This window comes from Megalops cyprinoides, chromosome 12 (assembly GCF_013368585.1).
Source record: "Megalops cyprinoides isolate fMegCyp1 chromosome 12, fMegCyp1.pri, whole genome shotgun sequence".
NCBI lineage: Eukaryota > Metazoa > Chordata > Actinopteri > Elopiformes > Megalopidae > Megalops > Megalops cyprinoides.
In genome coordinates this window covers 26103207-26122311 of record NC_050594.1, presented here as the reverse complement: position 1 = coordinate 26122311, position 19105 = coordinate 26103207, and the positions used below count along the sequence as shown (strand labels likewise).

The 19105-nt window shown below is 47.8% G+C and overlaps 1 protein-coding gene across 3 annotated transcripts in view; it reads left to right on the top strand.

Moving 5' to 3' along the window:
* rtn1a (reticulon 1a) overlaps nt 1–19105 on the top strand; it is a 56831-nt gene that overhangs the window by 28468 nt on the left and 9258 nt on the right. Inside the window, exons 3-4 of one of the 3 annotated variants that reach the window (XM_036541627.1) lie at nt 1406–2113; nt 2593–3336. In XM_036541627.1, coding sequence (XP_036397520.1) covers nt 1406–2113; nt 2593–3336 — 1452 coding nt within the window. Of the gene's footprint in view, nt 1–1405; nt 2114–2592; nt 3337–14078; nt 14390–19105 lie in introns of those variants that run through there. The other 2 variants (XM_036541628.1, XM_036541629.1) reach the window with 2 other exon arrangements.

Below are 19105 nucleotides of genomic sequence, written 5' to 3'. Positions count from 1 at the left end.
GATTTGACATCATTTTACAACATGTGTTTTTAGTATTTTTTCGTGTAAGTCCAGCAAGCTCCATTATCCATTATCAGTTCACTATATCAGCCAGTCCAGTCAGTCAGTGCAATTTTATATAAAATTGTGTGCAATTGAATGTAGACCGTGTGTCTACAATGTGATGATTTTATTTAGTGAAACTGGTTATTGTCATTGTGTATAAGTTTATTGTGTGTTTATGCATTATTCTTTTCTAAAATGTAGATGGATGTTTAGAGTCCATGCTTTATTTCAGCATTGACACAGTATAGCTGTGGAAGTGTAGTATAACCTGTTCACCCAAACAAATGATATTTGATGCGACTCCCTCAGACGGCTGGGATTTTGCCTGCGTAGGGTGATGTAAACAGAAGATTATTCTTTCATCTGTGATGGCTGTGGGCGGGGTTGACCGGTTCCTGGCTTACGAGGTAACATGACCTTGTTTTCATGCGAACGCCCTCTGCTTCTGTGTGTGTGTTTGGCAAGCGGAGCGGGGAGAATGAGCCCCGGATCGCCGCGCCGGCCGAACGTAACGATGAGAAGCGGGGCGCCGAGTGGCGTGCACGCTCGAAAGGCAATCTGGCATCCTGTCAGAAGAGATCACGGAAACTGACCTTGAGATAACAGGGGGAATAAAGAGGCCTCAGAGCTCTCGCGCCCCGCACAAAGGATGGTTCGGAGCGGCTGCGATGAGTTTGCGTTTGAACAGTCCTCATTTGTGTGACCTGGGCCGGAGCCACAAGCAGTCTCTGTGCTGCCGCTGACCTTGCCCGCTGCTATTCCTCTGCTTTCCCTGTGTTCACTGTGTTGCACACATACACTGCTATTCAGCCTCATATACACACATACAGTACTCACCTGGCCTCTCCGTTACCAGTGTTCACACAGCACTGCTCACAGACAGTACACACCTGGCCTCTCTGTTACCAGTGTTCACACAGCACTGCTCACAGACAGTACACACCTGGCCTCTCCTTTACCAGTGTTCACACAGCACTGCTCACAGACAGTACACACCTGGCCTCTCTGTTACCAGTGTTCACACAGCACTGCTCACAGACAGTACACACCTGGCCTCTCCTTTACCAGTGTTCACACAGCACTGCTCCCCTGTCACAGACATACTCTATCTCCTTAATACTAGTACAGCACAGAAGTGGAGGTGTTTCCCTGTATTACACACATACTCAGTGCAGTACAATAGCAGAGTTTTCGGCTCTGCAATTTAAAGCATGCGGTCCTAGTACTAATGTAATATTCTTCCACTGGCATTTCTGCTTTACAGGCTCTGCTTTTCTAAGAGGCAGCAGTAAGCTTGCTGATCCGCACAGTTTGAGGCCCAGAGCGCTAACCCTCTCCCTCTGCCTGTCTTTCCCTACAGGCGACTCAAACTTGGACCTGTTAAGGAAATCCTCAGATAACGATGGCGACCTCTACACCTCCCTCCTCTCCAACTCCTTCCAGCAGGACACCTCCTACTTCTCCGGGGACCTGAAGGGAGAGGAGCAGAAGCACACAGCCGGCCCGCAGCAGGACCGGATACCCAGCCTGGAGTCTCACGGCATGTTCAGCTCCGACTCGGGCATCGAGATGACCCCCGGCGAGTCCATAGACGTGGCCAAGAACCTGCTGGAGTCGGAAAAGATGGACGCCTACAACTACATGGATATCAGCCGCGGAGAGGACCCACGCTCCCAGCAGCAGGAGCGTCCGCTGGGAAACTGGGGGGACACGGGCTCGGCCGGGCTGGACTCCCTCAGCAACCCGGGGCAGTACCTGGAGAAGACCCCCCCGGCAGAGACCCTGGGCCCGGCGCTGGACTCGCACGCCTTCCCTTACGTGGAGGACCCGTCGGACGAGGAGCTGTCCGACTACCAGTCCTACCGCGTGCTGGGCACCCCGCAGACCGCCAGCCCCGTCAAGATCACGCTGACGGAGACCTCCGCCGCCCCCGCGCCCCAGCCCCGCCCTCAGGTCGCCGTCTCCGAGCGCGAGAGCATCCTCAGCCTGGGCCTGCAGGGTGTTCCCACGGTGACGCTGTCCGAGCCCGAGGACGACAGCCCTGGCTCAGCCACGCCCCCTCTCACCGGTAACCACTCCCCCCCCTTTAAAACCCAGCTAGCGCTATCTGCCAGGGATATACTGCCAAGATAACAGTGTATGTTTTTATGTATCTGAGGTATAAAGGACAGGGAGACAGGCAGGTGTAAAATGTGAAAGAAACTCATTGCTCAGATCAGCAGCAGTAAGGCAGCTTGATAAGAGAAGCCGCCGCAGGTGTGGACATGTGCTCTCACAACAGGCTCCTTTGTCAAAGCTCATGGCATATGTCAGGCTACTGATTCCAGTGAGAGACCTGCAGGGGTGTCTGACTGTGTGAATGTTCCCGCCCCTTCCCTCCCTCCCTCCCTCTCTCACTCTCCTTCCCACTCTCTCTCTCTCACTCCTGCCCTCCTCTCTCTCTCACTCCCCCTCCCTCCTCTCTCTCTCACTCCCCCTCCTTCCTCTTTCTCTCACTCCCCCTCCCTCCTCTCTCTCTCACTCCCCTTCCTTCCTCTCTCTCTGTAGAGGAAGAGTCGCCCTCTGATCCCCCGTTCCAGGCCCGTGAAGCCAAGCCTGTGAGTTCGGTCAGCGACCGGGCCCCCACTGGCCCCCTGGTGCAGCGCGGCCCCGCGGAGAGAGCTGACAAGACAGGGTCCCTCAAAACTGGCGCCTCCGCCGCCCACGACCAGGATGCCAGCAGCGGCGAGTCAGGCGACTCGGAGATCGAGCTGGTGTCAGAGGAGCCACCATCCCGCCAGGGCCCTCCCGGCACCGGCTACGCCAGCTTCGGCCAGGTGGGCCCCGCCCACCCCCCGCCGGCCCCGCCCGCTGCCTCCATCCAGTACAGCATTCTGCGTGAGGAGAGGGAGGCGGAGCTGGACAGCGAGCTCATCATCGAGTCCTGTGACGCCTCCTCGGCCTCCGAGGAGAGCCCCAAGAGGGAGCAGGACTCCCCCGCCCCGAAAGGCCCCAAATCCGACGCCCCCCTCGCTCCCTTCTCCGCCGCCCCCGCACCCGCCGCCCCCGCCCCCCTGGAGCCCGTGAGAGAGAAGCCGGCCAGCGACAAGAGCAAGAGCTCCATGAACGCGGACGACGTGGTGTCCGCCAAGCCCAAGCCCCCCGCCGCCGTGGTGCCCCCGGAGGTCAGGGTGGAGCAGCCAGCCCCCGAGGAGAAGGGAGGGAAGAGGAGGCGTGCCAGCGAGGCCAGGAGGGATTCGGAGAGAGCCCCTTCCGTCCCTGTCTTCCTCAAGGGCTTTGACAGGCAAAAAGGTAAGGCCTGCTCCCTCTGTTCTGAAACCCACCCGTGTGGTCCTTTACTTTCTGTTGCTTTCTGTTCCTCTTCCTGCCTTTGAACTGCATTAATGATGAGGGGCAGCAATCCTTTATGGCGTTTTAGGAGGCCTCAATAGCTCTATCTGCTAAAGCAGCTACATTATTGTGTGACACACAAGAATATGAGAAGGTGTTGGTCAGCAGCAGGATGATGTGTAGTATAAAGCCTATGGCTGAGGATTGGAGCCCTAATGAAGTGAAATACACAGAAATCAATGGCAAGAAGTGATTAATTATACAAGTGTCTGTTTCCTTGCCGTTAATACGATCCACATTTTGTGCTCTTCAAATGTTCTGCTATTTTACCAGGTTTCCATGGTATTTCACTTACATACTGTACTTACTTACAACTTCTTATTCTCTGTTTATGTGTAAAGGGTAGGCAATACTAGGCGTAGAGTGCTATAGCATAAATAGGTATCACATGATGTGTAGCTGACAGTATATTAGCCATGTGGTCAATGCTACGGTGTGGCATGCATTTCAGCAGTAAAGCCAAGCTGACATGTCTCGCTGCTTCCCTGCTGATACTCCATTCGGATTACGTCTCATAGCAGGCCTCAGGGACCGAGTAGTCACTTCGGTGGCTTCGCGTCCGCTATATGCTGTCTATAAGGCTTTGAGCTGGAGCTGAGACGCCCCCTCGGTGTTTCCCTCTCTCCGCATCTCCTCGATCAGCTCTGACGGATCAGGAGGGAGCGACTCCCACGGCGTCCTTCTCCGAAGCGTGCTTAGGCGGAACGCACGACAGGAGCCTTACATACAGCGGGAGTTCCCTTTTCCTGAGATGTCGGCTTCGCAGTTAGCGCAGTCGCACGTTACTGCCTCACAAGGTGCTAAATAAAGCAAGTAGGGTGTTCCCAGCTTGTGTGGAAACAAAGGCGTTCGTGACGTTCGAGTTTTTGGTCATTCCTTGCTCAAATACAAAAATAATAGAGTGAATCCTGCTACAGCCCTGGGGGCTGGAGGCTTTAGGGGAGACCCTGACCTCAGCTCCTTCCCTCCTCTTATCCCATTTAATACCCAGATACGCTGGCCGCTCGATTAACGGGTGAGCCTAAACCCCAGCGTCTAAGTAGGTTTTAAAAACGCAATCAACTTTCATTTCGAACGGAGATAATCTTCCCGAGAGCCTGCTCTCGCCCAGGCGTGTGACTCTAATGCCTGTAAACTCTGCCTTGCGGAGCTTGGAGCGGCCGGAACGGCCCCCGAGAAGCTTCTGTCAGTCAAACCGACACACAGAGGCGTCGGGGAGAATGAGTGGATGTTCAGAGCGGGCGGGGCGGTCCTAACTCTCACGTAACCCCGCCTTCTGAGACCTGTTTCGCCTTAAAGAGGATGAGCTACGGAGGCCGCAGCTCCCTTCTGTAATTACTAGATTCTTGCTTTTTCGCGTGTTAGACGGACACTGTGTTTAACCCAGCGCTAAGGATGTATCTGTGTGATAAAGAGTGACTTTGCAGTAAAAGCAAGGATGTGTTCCTGTAGGCTGGACGCTTTTAAGAAGAGCTTGCCAGGACATCTCCCCCTGCTGGATGGAGAAACGTGCTGCATTTCGGGGACCCTTTACCTCTGCTGGGGATGTTTCTTTACCTCTGCTGGGGATGTTTCTTTACCTCTGCTGGGGATGTTTCTTTACCTTTGCTGGGGATGTTTCCCGTATCTAGCCTCGTGTCTGTCAGTCTCCTTACGTAACTGGCGCCCGGCACTGTCCTGCGAAAACCTCTGGGTAGCTCTTCATCTCTCCCAGCAGAAAACATTCCCATGGCAGATCTCCTCTCCCTGTGTGACTTCATCATATCAAATTGAGTAAAGCCCATCTGACAGCAGTGCGGTCATGTGACTGTGTCAGGTGATTCCCCCCCCCCGTGTGTAAAGGATAAGCAGACCTCGGCGCGGTGTAATACTGTCTGAGGCTCAGCACTTCCCTGTGTGACCAAAGCACGTCTCTGAAGCAAACGGATGAGTTCTGGCAGGCATCAACTTTGCCCATTTCCTATTCTTCACATTTCCCATAAAATGTGAACAACCGTCTGAAGTATCAAAGCATTTCTGCATAATGGAGTCCTGCATAATTCTGCAAGGCCCTTAGATGTTCTGGACCTTTTCCCAAGTCTTTGAGTACAGAGCAGTTCTTGTCTCACTAAACAAAAATCAGGTCATAGAAGTTTCGGATATGATTGCATGCTGTTTACTCATTGATCACACTGAATAATGCTGGTCAGAAATATTCCTAGTTCAAGGGAAGGGAACTGTTAAATAAATCAGCTGTTTCTTGCCTGTTTCTTTGTTCACCTACAATGGACATATTTTAAATTCCACAGCACAGCTTTCAACAATAATATGAGCATTCACAGCACGTGACAAGTTTTAATGATGGTCCACCTATGTCCAAGCTGTACCCTATAGGGACATACATTGTCACTGTGACGGAGCAGCAGAGCACTCAGAGTGATCGCATATGTGTGAGAGAGCATGCACGCGTGTGGATGCGTGCCTTGCGTTTGCGCTGTAACGCCCTGTTGTCTTATCGGTGAGGTAAGCGTGTTTATTGACCGCTGACCGTGTTTATCCCCCCCACCTAACACATGTGACTGTATGCTCAAGTCCATCGCTTCCTGAGGTGTTCGGCGGCCTCCAGACAGGGCGTTGGCGGCACGTTCGCTTGTTATCTTTACTGTGTGGAAAGGGTCGCGAAATGAAATGGTTGCACAGAAACGTGTGATGCTCTGGTGTGCTCACAGCCGTCTTCATCGAGATTTAGACATCAGTATCAGGCCTAAAACTGTGAGTTTATAATGCATATCTGAAAGTGGCTAAAGTCATTAAGTTGCGAAATACACAAGGAATTTGCTTTTCAACATTGACATTGTCGTGTATAGATTTTTGCACGGAGCCCAGGTTTACTTCCTGATAGCGTATCTGAAAGCCACATTGCGGTGTTCATTTTCAGAGATGGCTGGCAGGGCGATGAACTGTCTGTCTGTTTCAGCTCTCTCCTCCAAGGCGTGCCATGCACTCACTCTCAGTTATCAAGGTTATCAGTCATGTTATTGGAAATCAAAACAGCTTTCCTTTTACAAGCACAGCCTGACTCTACTTCTGTGAATTTGAATGTGTATTTACAGTTAGCTGGTAGGAAATTAATCGCATGCGGTTTTGACCCAGTACGTGAAACGGTGATCTGATGTCCAAAATCATCAGCTAAAACACAGGTCTGTGTTTTACTGATGAAGGAGAGAGCTGAGATCTGACTCTGACTCATGTTCCTGTGCCTCCCAGAGTCCTCTTTAGCCCCCAGAGCAGCAGTTTGTGTCTGTGTAATCTACTACTGTTTGCCTGTTTCAGAGTGGAGACAGCGATAAGGTTATGTAAAGCAAAGAGAGGGCTAAGTTCCCTTGTAAATATATCCCTAATTGGTGGCGTGTGTTGTCTTTGCCAGCGCTCGCTGTACACCTCATCACCAAGGGCAACACGCCCATTTTCCTCTCTTCTTCTGCAAGGCACATCACAGCTACTGTGCATGTTACAGGTCCGCAGCCCCACACTGTATAATGAGAAGGGGTGTAGTTACACTGCCTTAAGGGATGGAGGTCCAGTAAGCTATAGAGTTTAGGTTGCCATTGTTTAAGACCCGTCTTTCTACTATTAGTGAGCTGCTGAGTGTTTCATTGTGCAGGCGTGGCTTTCTCCAGTTCATCTCTTGCGTGTTTGTTAGTTTTCTCACAGGTTCGATTGGCTGGAAAAAATTGAGGTAATCAGACTACTCAGCCAGGTCCAAGCATGTCACTTAAACTCAAATGATCTTATTTGATTTCATTCATTAATTTGTGTGGCTTTCAACATGTATGTTTTCGTAGTGTTTGTGAAATCTGTTTCCCGAGAGGAATCCCATTCAGTGAAGGATGCTCCTGTGCCTTAGCCGCACATTTTCGAGATTTGCTTCCCCCTAGTGGTGAGTTTTGTAATTGCACTCCCTGCAGTGCCCTGCCTGTAGGAAAGGGACCCTGGATTTCAATGTTCAAAGGAGACTGCATGTGGCTTGGAAACATATTTTATGTGGACTTATGTACACTGCAGATGATTGAGTGTGTCTCAGAGACAGCAGCTGTGTTTGTTGTGTTGGTGATTTCAGTGCTGAGACAGGACAGTCCAAATGTTAGCTTTTTAAACCTTGCTGGAAGAGGTAGACACATTCTTTATTGTATTCTGACAGTACTCTCACAAGCAGTCCTTTATGCCTTCCCACAGATATGGGAAATTGTCAAGGTACAAAGGCTGAAATAACCACTTGATCGCATTTTTAATATTATGTTCATTTTCACACAAAATAAAATGGATCAGTTTAAAGACTTGTTCCTAGAATTCCCCATTTGCAGCCTTGTCACTAAATAATAATGCAAGCTGTATTTTTATTGAATAGGTTTGTGTAGGTCTCTAGTTTTTTATTAAAATGTAACATTACTAGTTAAAGAATAACATGACTGACATGATCAACCCCACCTGTGTACTGCCACAATATTTGACAAGAACCACTAACCAGTTTACTTTTCTTAAATCCATTTATTGACATATGTAATGATAAAAGTGTCTGCTCCGATTTGTTTTTTTCAATGGGTGTGGCACATCTGTCAAAAAAATTAAATAATTCATATGAAGGACAAAGAATAACCACTTTCTGCTGGACAGCTGGCCAGTAGCAGGCATTAAGGGAGGATATTATCCTGAAGGACCAATAATCCCGCACTGAGTGTGACCGCAAAGAGGTGCGCTGCAGACAAAGCTGTTGTTTAGTGCCGTCAAGCTCACAAACAAATTGAAGATTCCAGAAGAGAAGATTAGTGTCTGCATGACGCATTTTGAACCAGTAGAGGGCACATTACACCACACTGTTCTAAGATTCAGTGATAGTCATTTACTCACTGAGAATTTGACTAGCTTCTGTCACATAGTGTGATCCATCATAGTTAACATAACGAAAATTCTACCCTTACTTCATTAAATGTCCTTCATTCTTTAGTTTATCTGTGCATTCCTTTATTTTCCAAATCGTTATATCCTGATATAATTTGTCAGAATTGACTAAAATACTCTGTGTATCTCATTGAAACCAGTGCCGTGTTCTTTGAATGACATCTCTGAAGATCACCATACCATGGTGTAAGAAAAAACATGAGCTAGACTTTAGCATGTAAGATGTTTTTATTTCATAGGGGACGCTGACATAAGATAAGGGTCCTTGTTGACACAGTGGAGGCAGGATGGAGAAGGAGAATATTTATGATGTGTTTTCATAGATCTAGCATTGAAAAATAAACTCACAGCACCATCTCTAGTGCGCTGTCTGATCTCACTGGCTCTCACCAGATGAACTGAAAGGAACACTCCAAAATAATAAATGGGATTCATAATATTATTTGCATTGTATTTAGTAAGAATTGTATTAAAATAATTTCTATTATTTATGTATTACGGATGTGTATTATGCATGTATGTTTTAGGAATGTCCCTAAGGACATGTCTCAATTAGAGGAAAATGTTTAAAACATAAATGCCCACTTTATCCATTCGTTTTTATTTCCACTTTTAAGAATTAAGTCCTTATAAGAATCCTTACAGTGTCATTTTAATTGGTGAAGTGCTTTGTACAGTTTGATTCTAAAAATAAAACAATGCTACACATGTGTTTCTGCAGATGAAAACGAGAGCAGATCACTGGAAAATACTTTTTTCGCTTTGAAGTGATAAAAAGGTAGGCAGCTACAGGGACATGAGATGCAGGCAGGCCCATGCAGTTTGTGTTGTTTTGTTCACAAGAACACATAAAGGGTTGAAATAGCTGTTTTTGATAGAGTACAAGCCCATAGTGCCAGCCCACCTTGACAGTGTCACAGAGTTGTCAGCGTAGCGTGAATTATTGAAGGCACTCTGATCTCACTCATTTCTCTTTAAAGCAGCTTCTTATAGTTTTGCTTTGTTAGGCCTCCAATGCATAGAGATCTTTATTTCTTTCTGTTTGACTTCATCCTCATGTCCTGTTTTATCCTCTCTCCCACACTGCTTTTTCAGTTATGTAATGTGTATACAGTGCTGAAGGGGGATGTCAGTCTTGAGTGTGGTTTAAAAATGTCATGCCTAGTCCTCAAAGAACAGTGGAAGTAAGAAGCATAGCATTTCATTTTTTTTTCTTTTTGAAATATAAATCAGTTTACTTTTGTATACCGTGATTCTGATATATCAGACAGAAGCACAGACAACAAAGGACAAAAAAAGAACAAAATTATGAAATTATGTGGCTTCCAATGATGGAATAAGTGCGCTTTAAATTCCACTTACATAAATATATATAAGTGCAGTTACCACATATAGCATAATGGATTCAGACAGCCGGCTACTTTGTTGAGACCGATCCAGAACAGAGTAGGTATAGAAGAGTGACTTTTTCCATGTAGTGTTTTCAGTCACATTGTATATTAAATGCAACAACACAGCCAACCCTGCCAAAACTCACATGAAACATATGAAATAGCTGCAGGGTGAGTTGGTGGTGTTGGATGTGGCATTCATTTCTGCGTAACACACATTGTGACTTAAAGTGTATGATGTATAATGCATAGTGTATTGTGAATGTTTAATGCAGCCATTATGCATTCTGTTCATCATGCTACTGTTGGCTGTATGCTTTATGCAGTTGTACATCATGTACAGTGTGACTAAGTTTTCCCATATAGGTCCTGTGCAGTATGTGTATAATGCAGATCTCTGACTGTTTATCTATTTCTGAAGCACTTCATTCATTGGTTAATTTGTCATGAGGCTTTTTGTGCTTTTCTGATATCTGGCTATGCCTCACAGCGTGCAGCATTGTCCAATAGGGGGCAGTGTTCTTTTGGACTTGTTGGACTATGCCATGTGTGATGAGCTACAAAAACTATGCTAGAGCTGACTCCACCCCTCCACATTATGTCTCAGCGGGCCAGCACAGACCGACCAATCACACACAGCTCCACCCATTTCAGCTCCCCAGTAGCGGTTCCTTCACCCTGAAGCTGACCTGTTGTAATGACAACCATTTGTACCGAGCGGCCTCATTTAAAGTGCACAGTGAATCACGTCATTAAAGCACGATCAAGATATCACATTCAGTGAAGTTACTCTCAGGGCAGGGCCGAGCGCAAACAGAGCCAGCTGGCGCACTGAGGCGGAACGCGCCGGAGCTTTGCCTGTGGAAGGCTGGCGCACAGGTGAGCGTCCGTGTGTGCACCCAGCGGGGGGGGGGGAGGCACGGAGCAGGCAGCAGCTGCGCAGCTCGTCACCATGGAGACGGGGAGTTGGTGGGGGGGGTAGCAGGGGCTGACGTCTTGTGGCCTATTTGCCGTTGCCTTGGGAGAACTCCCCTGGGGGCGTGGAGTGAGCGGCAGTGGGGAGGACGTCCACACACACACACACACACACAGAGGCAACATCACCGTCGCCGAGGGTAACCATCCCATAACCAGAGAGACACGTGCCTTACATCGAGCTGAAGGGCAAAATTAAAATAAATACCTCACAGAAATACCCCATATGAGTGGCTTCATGAAAAAAGGATGCAAGGCCTTGACAGTGCCATTTGCAGGTCTGTTTATATGATAAGGGAATTTGTGTGAGCAAGTGCCGCTATAGGGTACTAATGTATGGGGCACAAGCATTAAATGATGGAGGATCCTGTAGTGTTGATGGGTAAGAGGAAATAGCCAGTGTTCATTTCTTGGACACACCCTCTGAAAGCTTCATAAATGTGATAACATTTTTGTTCCTACACCATACTTTGTTATTAAAGAGGCATTGCAATTATCGATAGTTGAAAACAGTTGTGAAGGTGGAGAGCAGCTTTCATCAGGTGGGAGAGTGGCCTTGTTCACTCCACAGCAATTCATTTTCGCAGAGTAATTTCTGTAGATGGGGGCGGGTAGTTTGTGTTGTTTCCAACAGACACTTCATTAAATTATGTTCCATTGTGCTGGAAGTCGGTCTGGATAAGAGCTAAATGAGTGTGATTTTATGTAATGTAATGTAAACCTATGTTCCTTAATTGCCTCAAACCTCAGAGATAGTTATATTGACATCAGTGAAGACACTGTTGCTGCAAATTTTATCAGCACGTAGCTTCTTTCTGTGTGCCTTCCATTTTTAAAAAATATATTACACAATATAACACAGCACCAAGCAGCTTGAATCAGGCGGTAGACAGAGAGATGGTCTGCTGACTCTGTGCAGGCAACCTGCAGTCAGTTGCTGTGGTAACCTCCCAGCCATCAGAGGTATTTGTGTGCATCCGCAGCTGGACCGAGCCTCCGCCTGCTCATTTCCTCCCCATAGCCGCCTCCCAGCGCCGCCTCTGAATGTGCTGTAAGTGCTTACACTCAGTATTCAATAGCATGCCCTATACTGCGCTCACTGCAGTGTTTGGGCTGCCTTGCTGCTCATTTGCATTGCTAATATGAGCACATGAATAAATCGTGGAACTGGTAAAGATCAAGTTGGGAGCAGCCCACAGTGCCGGAATAGGGAAATGGTATTGTCTAGTGCTGTATGTGGGAACATGCTTACTGTTCATTTTAGCATTTGCTTCCTGTCCTGTGCGTCAGTGTATTGAGCCGGTGTTGGAACACCCATGAATTCAGTGCCTGCAGTGGGAAGCGGCTAAGGAGACCTTATGAATACTGCATGTCTTTATCATGTTAATCATTCAGTCATCAGTAATAATTTATTCACAGGACAAAGAATTTGGTTCTTAAATTATTTGTGAGATGTTCAAGTATGCTGTGAGGTTCAGTTGTGAAATCACTCCAGTGCCGGATAAATGCAAAGCTTCTAAAATGGTACTGTTTGTAGTAGATTGAAATTACCGTACATTAAAAATGCTGTTTCGTGGAGAAACGATTTGCAAAGCGTCACAGCAATTAGACACTGTCGAATTCAACAGACATGGAATTCTGTGTTACGTTGTAGGAGGCATTTCGGTACAATTAATTCAAAGCTTTTGAAAAAAAGGCAAACATGTGAGCAGTCCTGGGAGGCAGATTGCCATTGTGGGTGCCTGGCTGTGCTGAGCACACTGTGTATGTACCATACACACAGGCCGGCTACGTCATGTGATGTTTTTCATGTGAAACGCAGCGACTTGTCTTCAGGGCACACTGTATGTTTCCAGAGAAGGCCTGGGTTTATGTAATAGGTCATCATGTGCCAGTGCTGCTTGCATTATCCCCCAGAAGCAACTCTGACCTCAGTTGCTCCTTTTATTATTGGGGGGACCCTCTTAGTCTATAATCTCTCCCACTGGCTGATAGACCATTTCATGTGAGTTCAATGTACTGGTAAATCCAGAGGTATCAATAACAACAGCAGTATACTCTCTCTTCATCGTTAGAGGAATTATGGGACATGCGTGAAGCGTACGCCGTAGTTGTTTTGCGTTGAGTGTGTGGTTGTTGAGCCTCTTTTGGCTGTGGGAGGGGTGGGGTGCTCGCTGTCATCTGCGTGCTTTAATAAGCTGGTGGCTAAATGGGATGAGCTACTGATTCGCTCCGTCTGACATGACACTTCAAAATCCTAACAGGCTTTAGCCTGCTTATATTAAGCTTTTCCATTTCTTCTGCTTAAATAATCTCAGAAGCTTCCAAAATGAGTCCAAAGCCACCTACTGGGATGGGAGGTGTTAACAGCGGTCGCAGCAGCAGGAACTTCGTAAATAAGTGATGCTCAGTCATCCCAAGCTAATAGAATCGGTAGTTTGCTCGTAGTGGGAGCCAAGTAGAAGACTCCTGATTGGGTTTGATGTTGCCGTTGAGTCATCCCGGGCTTGGACGATGGCCGTGATGTCACTCTCGATGAGGCCATGCGACCATTCCCCTGTCCTACTCTGTGACTAACCGAAGAGTCACTGCTGTGATGTAAGCTCCCTAATCCTTCTGTTGGACTGAAGGTTGCGTACAGTAATTTACTCCTTCGGGGCTCATTTGGATGTGTAAAGAGAGATAGAGAAAAGGTCACATCCAATGTTTAACTGTGCCTGAATGTACCAAGGTATTGTGCTAAATCTCAGACAAAGATGATTAGCTGCTACTGTGTCAGATTTTAATATATCAAAGCAAATTACAAGATTCAGCATTCGACAGAGAATAGATATTGATTTAAAGTAACTGTTAAATGTTGCTTAAAACATTTTATACAGATGTATAGTACATCTATTCCTACTGTGTTACTACTGTAGGACAATATAGATTCTGTAAAAAATGTTAAAATAACAGGGTATATCTGTAAATAAACTCACAATAAATTCAGCAAAACAGAAAGCCAAGAGGTGGGTGTTTACCACACGCTTTACATAGCCCTGCAGCATTAGAATTAGCATCAAGGCTAAAAAAAGAAGAGAGAGAAATGAAAACAAAAAGGGAGGCAGATGAAAGATGTGACAGTGCGTCTCCATGACTGCATCACCCAGAAAGCTGCTTAACCGTTTCACCGCCAGCCGTCACGCCGTTCCCCTCGGCGGCGCAGGCGGGGCCGGGACTCTTCGCGTGAAACCGCCGTCCGCACCCCCTTTCAGGAAAGAAGCCCTCCCACCACCCCCCCCCCCCCCCCCAACCAGTCGCTCGGCCGATCTACTGCAGCAGAGACTGCAGTGTTTACACTCTGCTCTGCCCTCCTCCCTCCCTCTCTCCCTCCCTCCCTTCCTCTCTTTCGGCGGCTCCACTCACAGCATCAGTCCGTGCGCTCTGCCAGTCGGCAGCACTGTGGTCGCCTCCCACCAGCCCCCCTCTCTCTCCACCCTCCTCCTCCTCCTCCTCCCGGCCATTCATGCTCTGGGATGCCTGAGTGCAGAGCGGTGCCACAGCTGAAGACTTGCTGAATTCCTCCCCCGTGCTCTCCAGCATGCAGCCCGGCGCAGACTCGACCAAGATGGAGTGCTTCTGGACCAGCTGGAAGTGCCAGGGTACCGTGGGTCTGTGTGCTGCGCGAATGGGGAGGGACGGGGGGACGGGGGGGGGGGGGGTGACACTGATCTGGGATCAGGCGTGCCGGGGAGAAGGGGGGACCGGCGGGCCTGGGGTCTCTGGGCGGACCGAGCCAGCATGCACTCAGGGTCTGAGACAAAGGGAGAGGGTGTGCGTTTTCTGTTTGCACACACTGGGTTAAAAACGCGCCCTGTGTGTCTGTGTGAGAACGCGAACAGGAGCAGGGTGTGCTATTGTTATTGTCAGCTCGCCCCCCCCCCTCCCCCCTGCTGGCTGCTCGCCTCGCTGCTGGGATGCTGTTGTCATGGTGTCGGGGGCTCAGCTGCATGCGGTTTGTGGCACAGGGTGATGGGGGACCCGAGGCAGTCCCCTCACCGGCACACACACCCATGCTGGTGACAGGGATCACTCTCTCACAGCATCACAGGGCAGGGAGAAACAGGCAGATAACGCATCTCCAGCTCTCTGTCGATGACACTGTGAATTATTGATGTATCAGAGAGAGGGGAGAGAGGGACGGGGAGCGGTCTGCCAGAGCTGCGGTGCTGAGCGGTCTTTGTGTCTGGCTGTCCCCGTTATCCGCGCTGGCTCCGGCGTAAACGGCGGCTCCGTCCATGTGCGGCTGGGTGTGGCTACCCCCTTCTCAGGCGGTGCGCGCAGCTTCGCGTCCACGGCGGGTCCGCGTCTGCGCGCATGCCTCCTCTATTGTTCAGCGCGCAGACGGCAGGGGAGCCTCGCAGCCGTGTCTACCTGGCCGCCGCGCAGACGGCACGCAGATAAGCAGGGGCTGCGCCGCGACGGCCATCCTAGAATGTTCCGCGGGGAAGACGCGGCACCAGCGTCTGCAACAGGCGCGCATCGCTAACGTCTCCACCACCCTGTCAGCAACATCGACATCCCTGTCCATTTTTAATACTTTTGCGTATGCACACTTTATGTGTTTTTCTTATCAGAAATGGGTTATCTATCTCTAGACCTGTCCTGTTGACAGTTATTTTGTGAGACGTATGGTCTTGGTTTGTTTTGTATCAGCTGTTACGTCTCAGGGCTTTGTATTTGCCTTTCACCTGACAGCAGTGACGCTAGTGTTATTGTGGCTCTGTGCAGAGCTGATGCTCAGCTTTGTTCCAGCGAAATCCTACTGCTGTCTGCACAGGTGTTTGCTGCGTGCCCCGGCAGTAGGCTGGCAGGTGGGGGTAATGTTTCCCTACATGCCGAGTGTAAGTGGGTCAGGGTTATTCTGATGAGTGGAAGACAGCTGAGCTCCTCATGCTCAGTACATGCCACTGTCTGTGCGGCGGTGTGTCTGCGGTTGTAATTCGCGGCGCATGCGTCACGGGTCTCTGGGTTCTTTGTGTTGTGGGTCAGAAGGAAAGAGGGAGCGTTTGGGTTTGGCGTATTCCAATGTGGATGGAAGGAGTTGTATTTGTTTGGGATCTGTGTGATCCCTGCCCATTCAAAGTCTCTTAATAGGATGTAAATATGATATGTTTGTCTCCTCACGTTTTGTGTGTGGATATGTGTGTGCGTATGTTTTATGTATCGATCAGGGTTGCGCATTTACCAGTCTGCTTCTCAGCGAGGTGTTAGCACTGTGTCTTACTGTGTGAGTGCTGTGAATAGCATGGCATATCACTGTTTCACTGTGTCTCTCAGTGTATGTGTCTGTGTGCAGCATTCGTGTAGGCTAGAGCATGAAGACTGGAACGAGGTATTATCTCAATACTCAAGCATGTTTGTAGAGGTAGACATTTACATTTATTCATTTGGCAGATGCTTTTATCCAAAGCGACTTACAAGTAAGGCAAAGCAAGCAATAAACTATAAGGAGTCAACAATATTAGAAGAGCAGCATGACCAGGTTTCAGTGGTTGGCCAGACAAGGTACAAGCTAGCTGGTAGAAAGTGCGTCGAACCATTAGATTACATTTTTTATAGTTTAATAGGAAACGGTTTTGAGACATGAGAAGTTCCTTTAGGGGGTAGTGTTTCAGGCGCTCAGGTGAGAGCTGTGTCTTCAGATGTTATTACATATATAATAACATTAGCAGGAAGTAACCATCTTACAGAAGAAAAACATTTAGGCTCACCTAGAATCTAGACATTTAGGGCACAGACGTCATCTTTCAGATGCTGCATCTTCACAGACAGACGTCTGTCTCAGACGCAGATTTGACAGGAGAAATCAATGCGCCGCACAGAGATGCACCCAGACTCACGTCCACTACATTTTTGCCTCTTTCACTGCTCTTTTCACCAAGCCAGTCGGAGCTGTGAACGGCACTGAAAACACAAACTCATTGTGGCTTACAGCGCGGTTAGAGGCTATGATAATTACTGTTGCATAACCGCCATGATGAAAAGGTCAGTCTAAGACATTAATACTGGCCTGATGCTGGCCTCATTGCTGTTGGTTCATAACGTGATTAAGCTCAGCAGACCAGGCTAGAGTAGGTTCAGCTAGTGTGTTTACACTGTTGAACTTTAAAGAAAAGATAATCTATCAGCAATCAGGGTTCTGCAGCGATGGCAATTTCCTGGGCGTGCCGGTTCAATTTCCTGTGGGACCATTCTGTCAGGGGGTGTAATCCCCCCAGGCGGCTACATGTTAGCGACAGTCTTACAGTCATTTACCTAATTGGCTAGACATTCACATTGTAGGAAAATAATGAAGGAGCAAGATTACAGATGACTCTGGTTTGCCACCCATCACTTTCTATCCAAGCAACCAGAAAACAAAGAAAAATCTGGAAATCTGATGTCCAAATCCGCGTATATATGTCAAACTGTTTCCAAATTATATTGCACTATTGTGATGTTCATCAGAATTTTGAGCATTGTAGGAATTGGAGTTAAACAGGATTCCAAATGTCACAGAATTTTCAGTAGATCAAAAGACACAAAGTTGTAAAGATGTAACAATAATACAAAAAAATCATAACAGATCTGTCCTGTCAGCGTTATACCATCTGCCTATAAAAGGGTTGCATTTGGTGCTTATTAGTCTTACATTGCTCAATGTGCAGTGAGTACGGTATATGTCTTTGTGTCAGCATTCCTTTAAGATTTTGCCTGAATCATTGTCTCTGGCTGTGGCCCCTGTTCTGCTGTGGTCTTATTGATGACACAGCGAAGTGAGCACGCCACTGTCTGTATGGATCTACACGTCTGCTGCCTTCCATTACTACACACTCAGCAGTGCGGGGACTTTTCCCCTGCTGTCAGGCAGTCACCATCAGTCCCCGTCAACAACACTTGCATGGAAGCCAACCTTTCAGCAGCTGCTGCTGGGGAAAATAAAGGAAGAAGGCTCTTAGCACCATTACACAGTTATACAGTTTGGCCATCTTTAACCCCCTCTAAAGCAAAGAGCAAGCAGGAAGGTGTTATCTGCATGTACTGATCTCATGACAATGCCCATTGTTTCACTCAAACACATGAGTGTACCGGGCAGTCTCCAGAGTAAGACTGTGAGGGTGATTGATAGACATGGCTGTTACTAGCCAGTAATGATTAGTGGATTGCAGATCCATTACTATTCAGAGATTTCAAGCAGAGAGAAGCCATTGGTCATTTAGAAGATTATTGGTACTGAATTCCCATGAGCACATGAGTCTTTCCACTGCTTTGGACTCAGGCATGTTTTTTTTTAACCCTGAACACCTGTATATGGTGACACCATATTGTTACCAATTATGGTTGACACCATAATTATGCATATTTGATTTTTTTTTTTGTTTTCCTGATTAAATTTCGCCCCATAATTTTGGCCCCATGTACGCATTTTTCCCTCACGTTGCCTTCTTTATGAAACACTGAGGTGATGTCTTCTACAAGCCACAGTCGATGCTGTGCTGATCAGTAGCCAACGGCTACTAAGATTGCTTACTGACTCCTTAGGAACAGGCGTTGCATCATTTGCCTGTAAATTCAATCTGCATTGTTAGTAAGCATTTCCTGTCAGGCTCTGCTGGGGCCATTTTGCGGAAGCCAATGTAGGCTGGCAGCATCACTCCCTTTCCTCAGTGATGACCACGCTCTGACCTCACTGTCTGATGTCATACAGGTGTCAGTCACTGGTCCGTCACAGCTGACTGGATTGTGGCTCTTTCTCTGGGGGGGTGGGGGAACCGAAGGCAGTGTGCTGACCTACAGATTACCCAGCATGCTCAGCTACAATGCGTGCGTGGGTAGCTGTTGAGCTGTTGCTATGTAGATATCATCAGACCCCAGCTGAAGGTGAAATTGTAAAAGAAATTTTAGTCAGGCTTCGTATGCAAATGAATATGGGCAGCAGTTTTAACACAGTGTTAAGAATGAGGGCTCGTAACCAAAAGGTTGCCGGTTTGATTCCCCCATAGGGCACTGCTGCTATACCCTTGGGCAAGGTACCTAATCCACAGTTGCCTCAGTAAATATCCAGCTGTACAAATGTAAGAATTACAACCTTCTAATAAGTTGCTCTGGATAAGAGCATCTGCTAAATGACAATAACGTAATATTTAATGTAAATATATATGAAAATTCCGGAGGTGTAATATTACATCTTATTTCTGCATCATATACTACACTGTAAGTAACAATTCATTATTCTGGGCTTCTTCTTCAAACTCCCCGAAGAGCACAGAATCTGGTGATCTGAGGATGAAGAGCACAGAATCTGATGATGCTTTTAAAGCTCCACACAGTCCTCATAGGTGAAG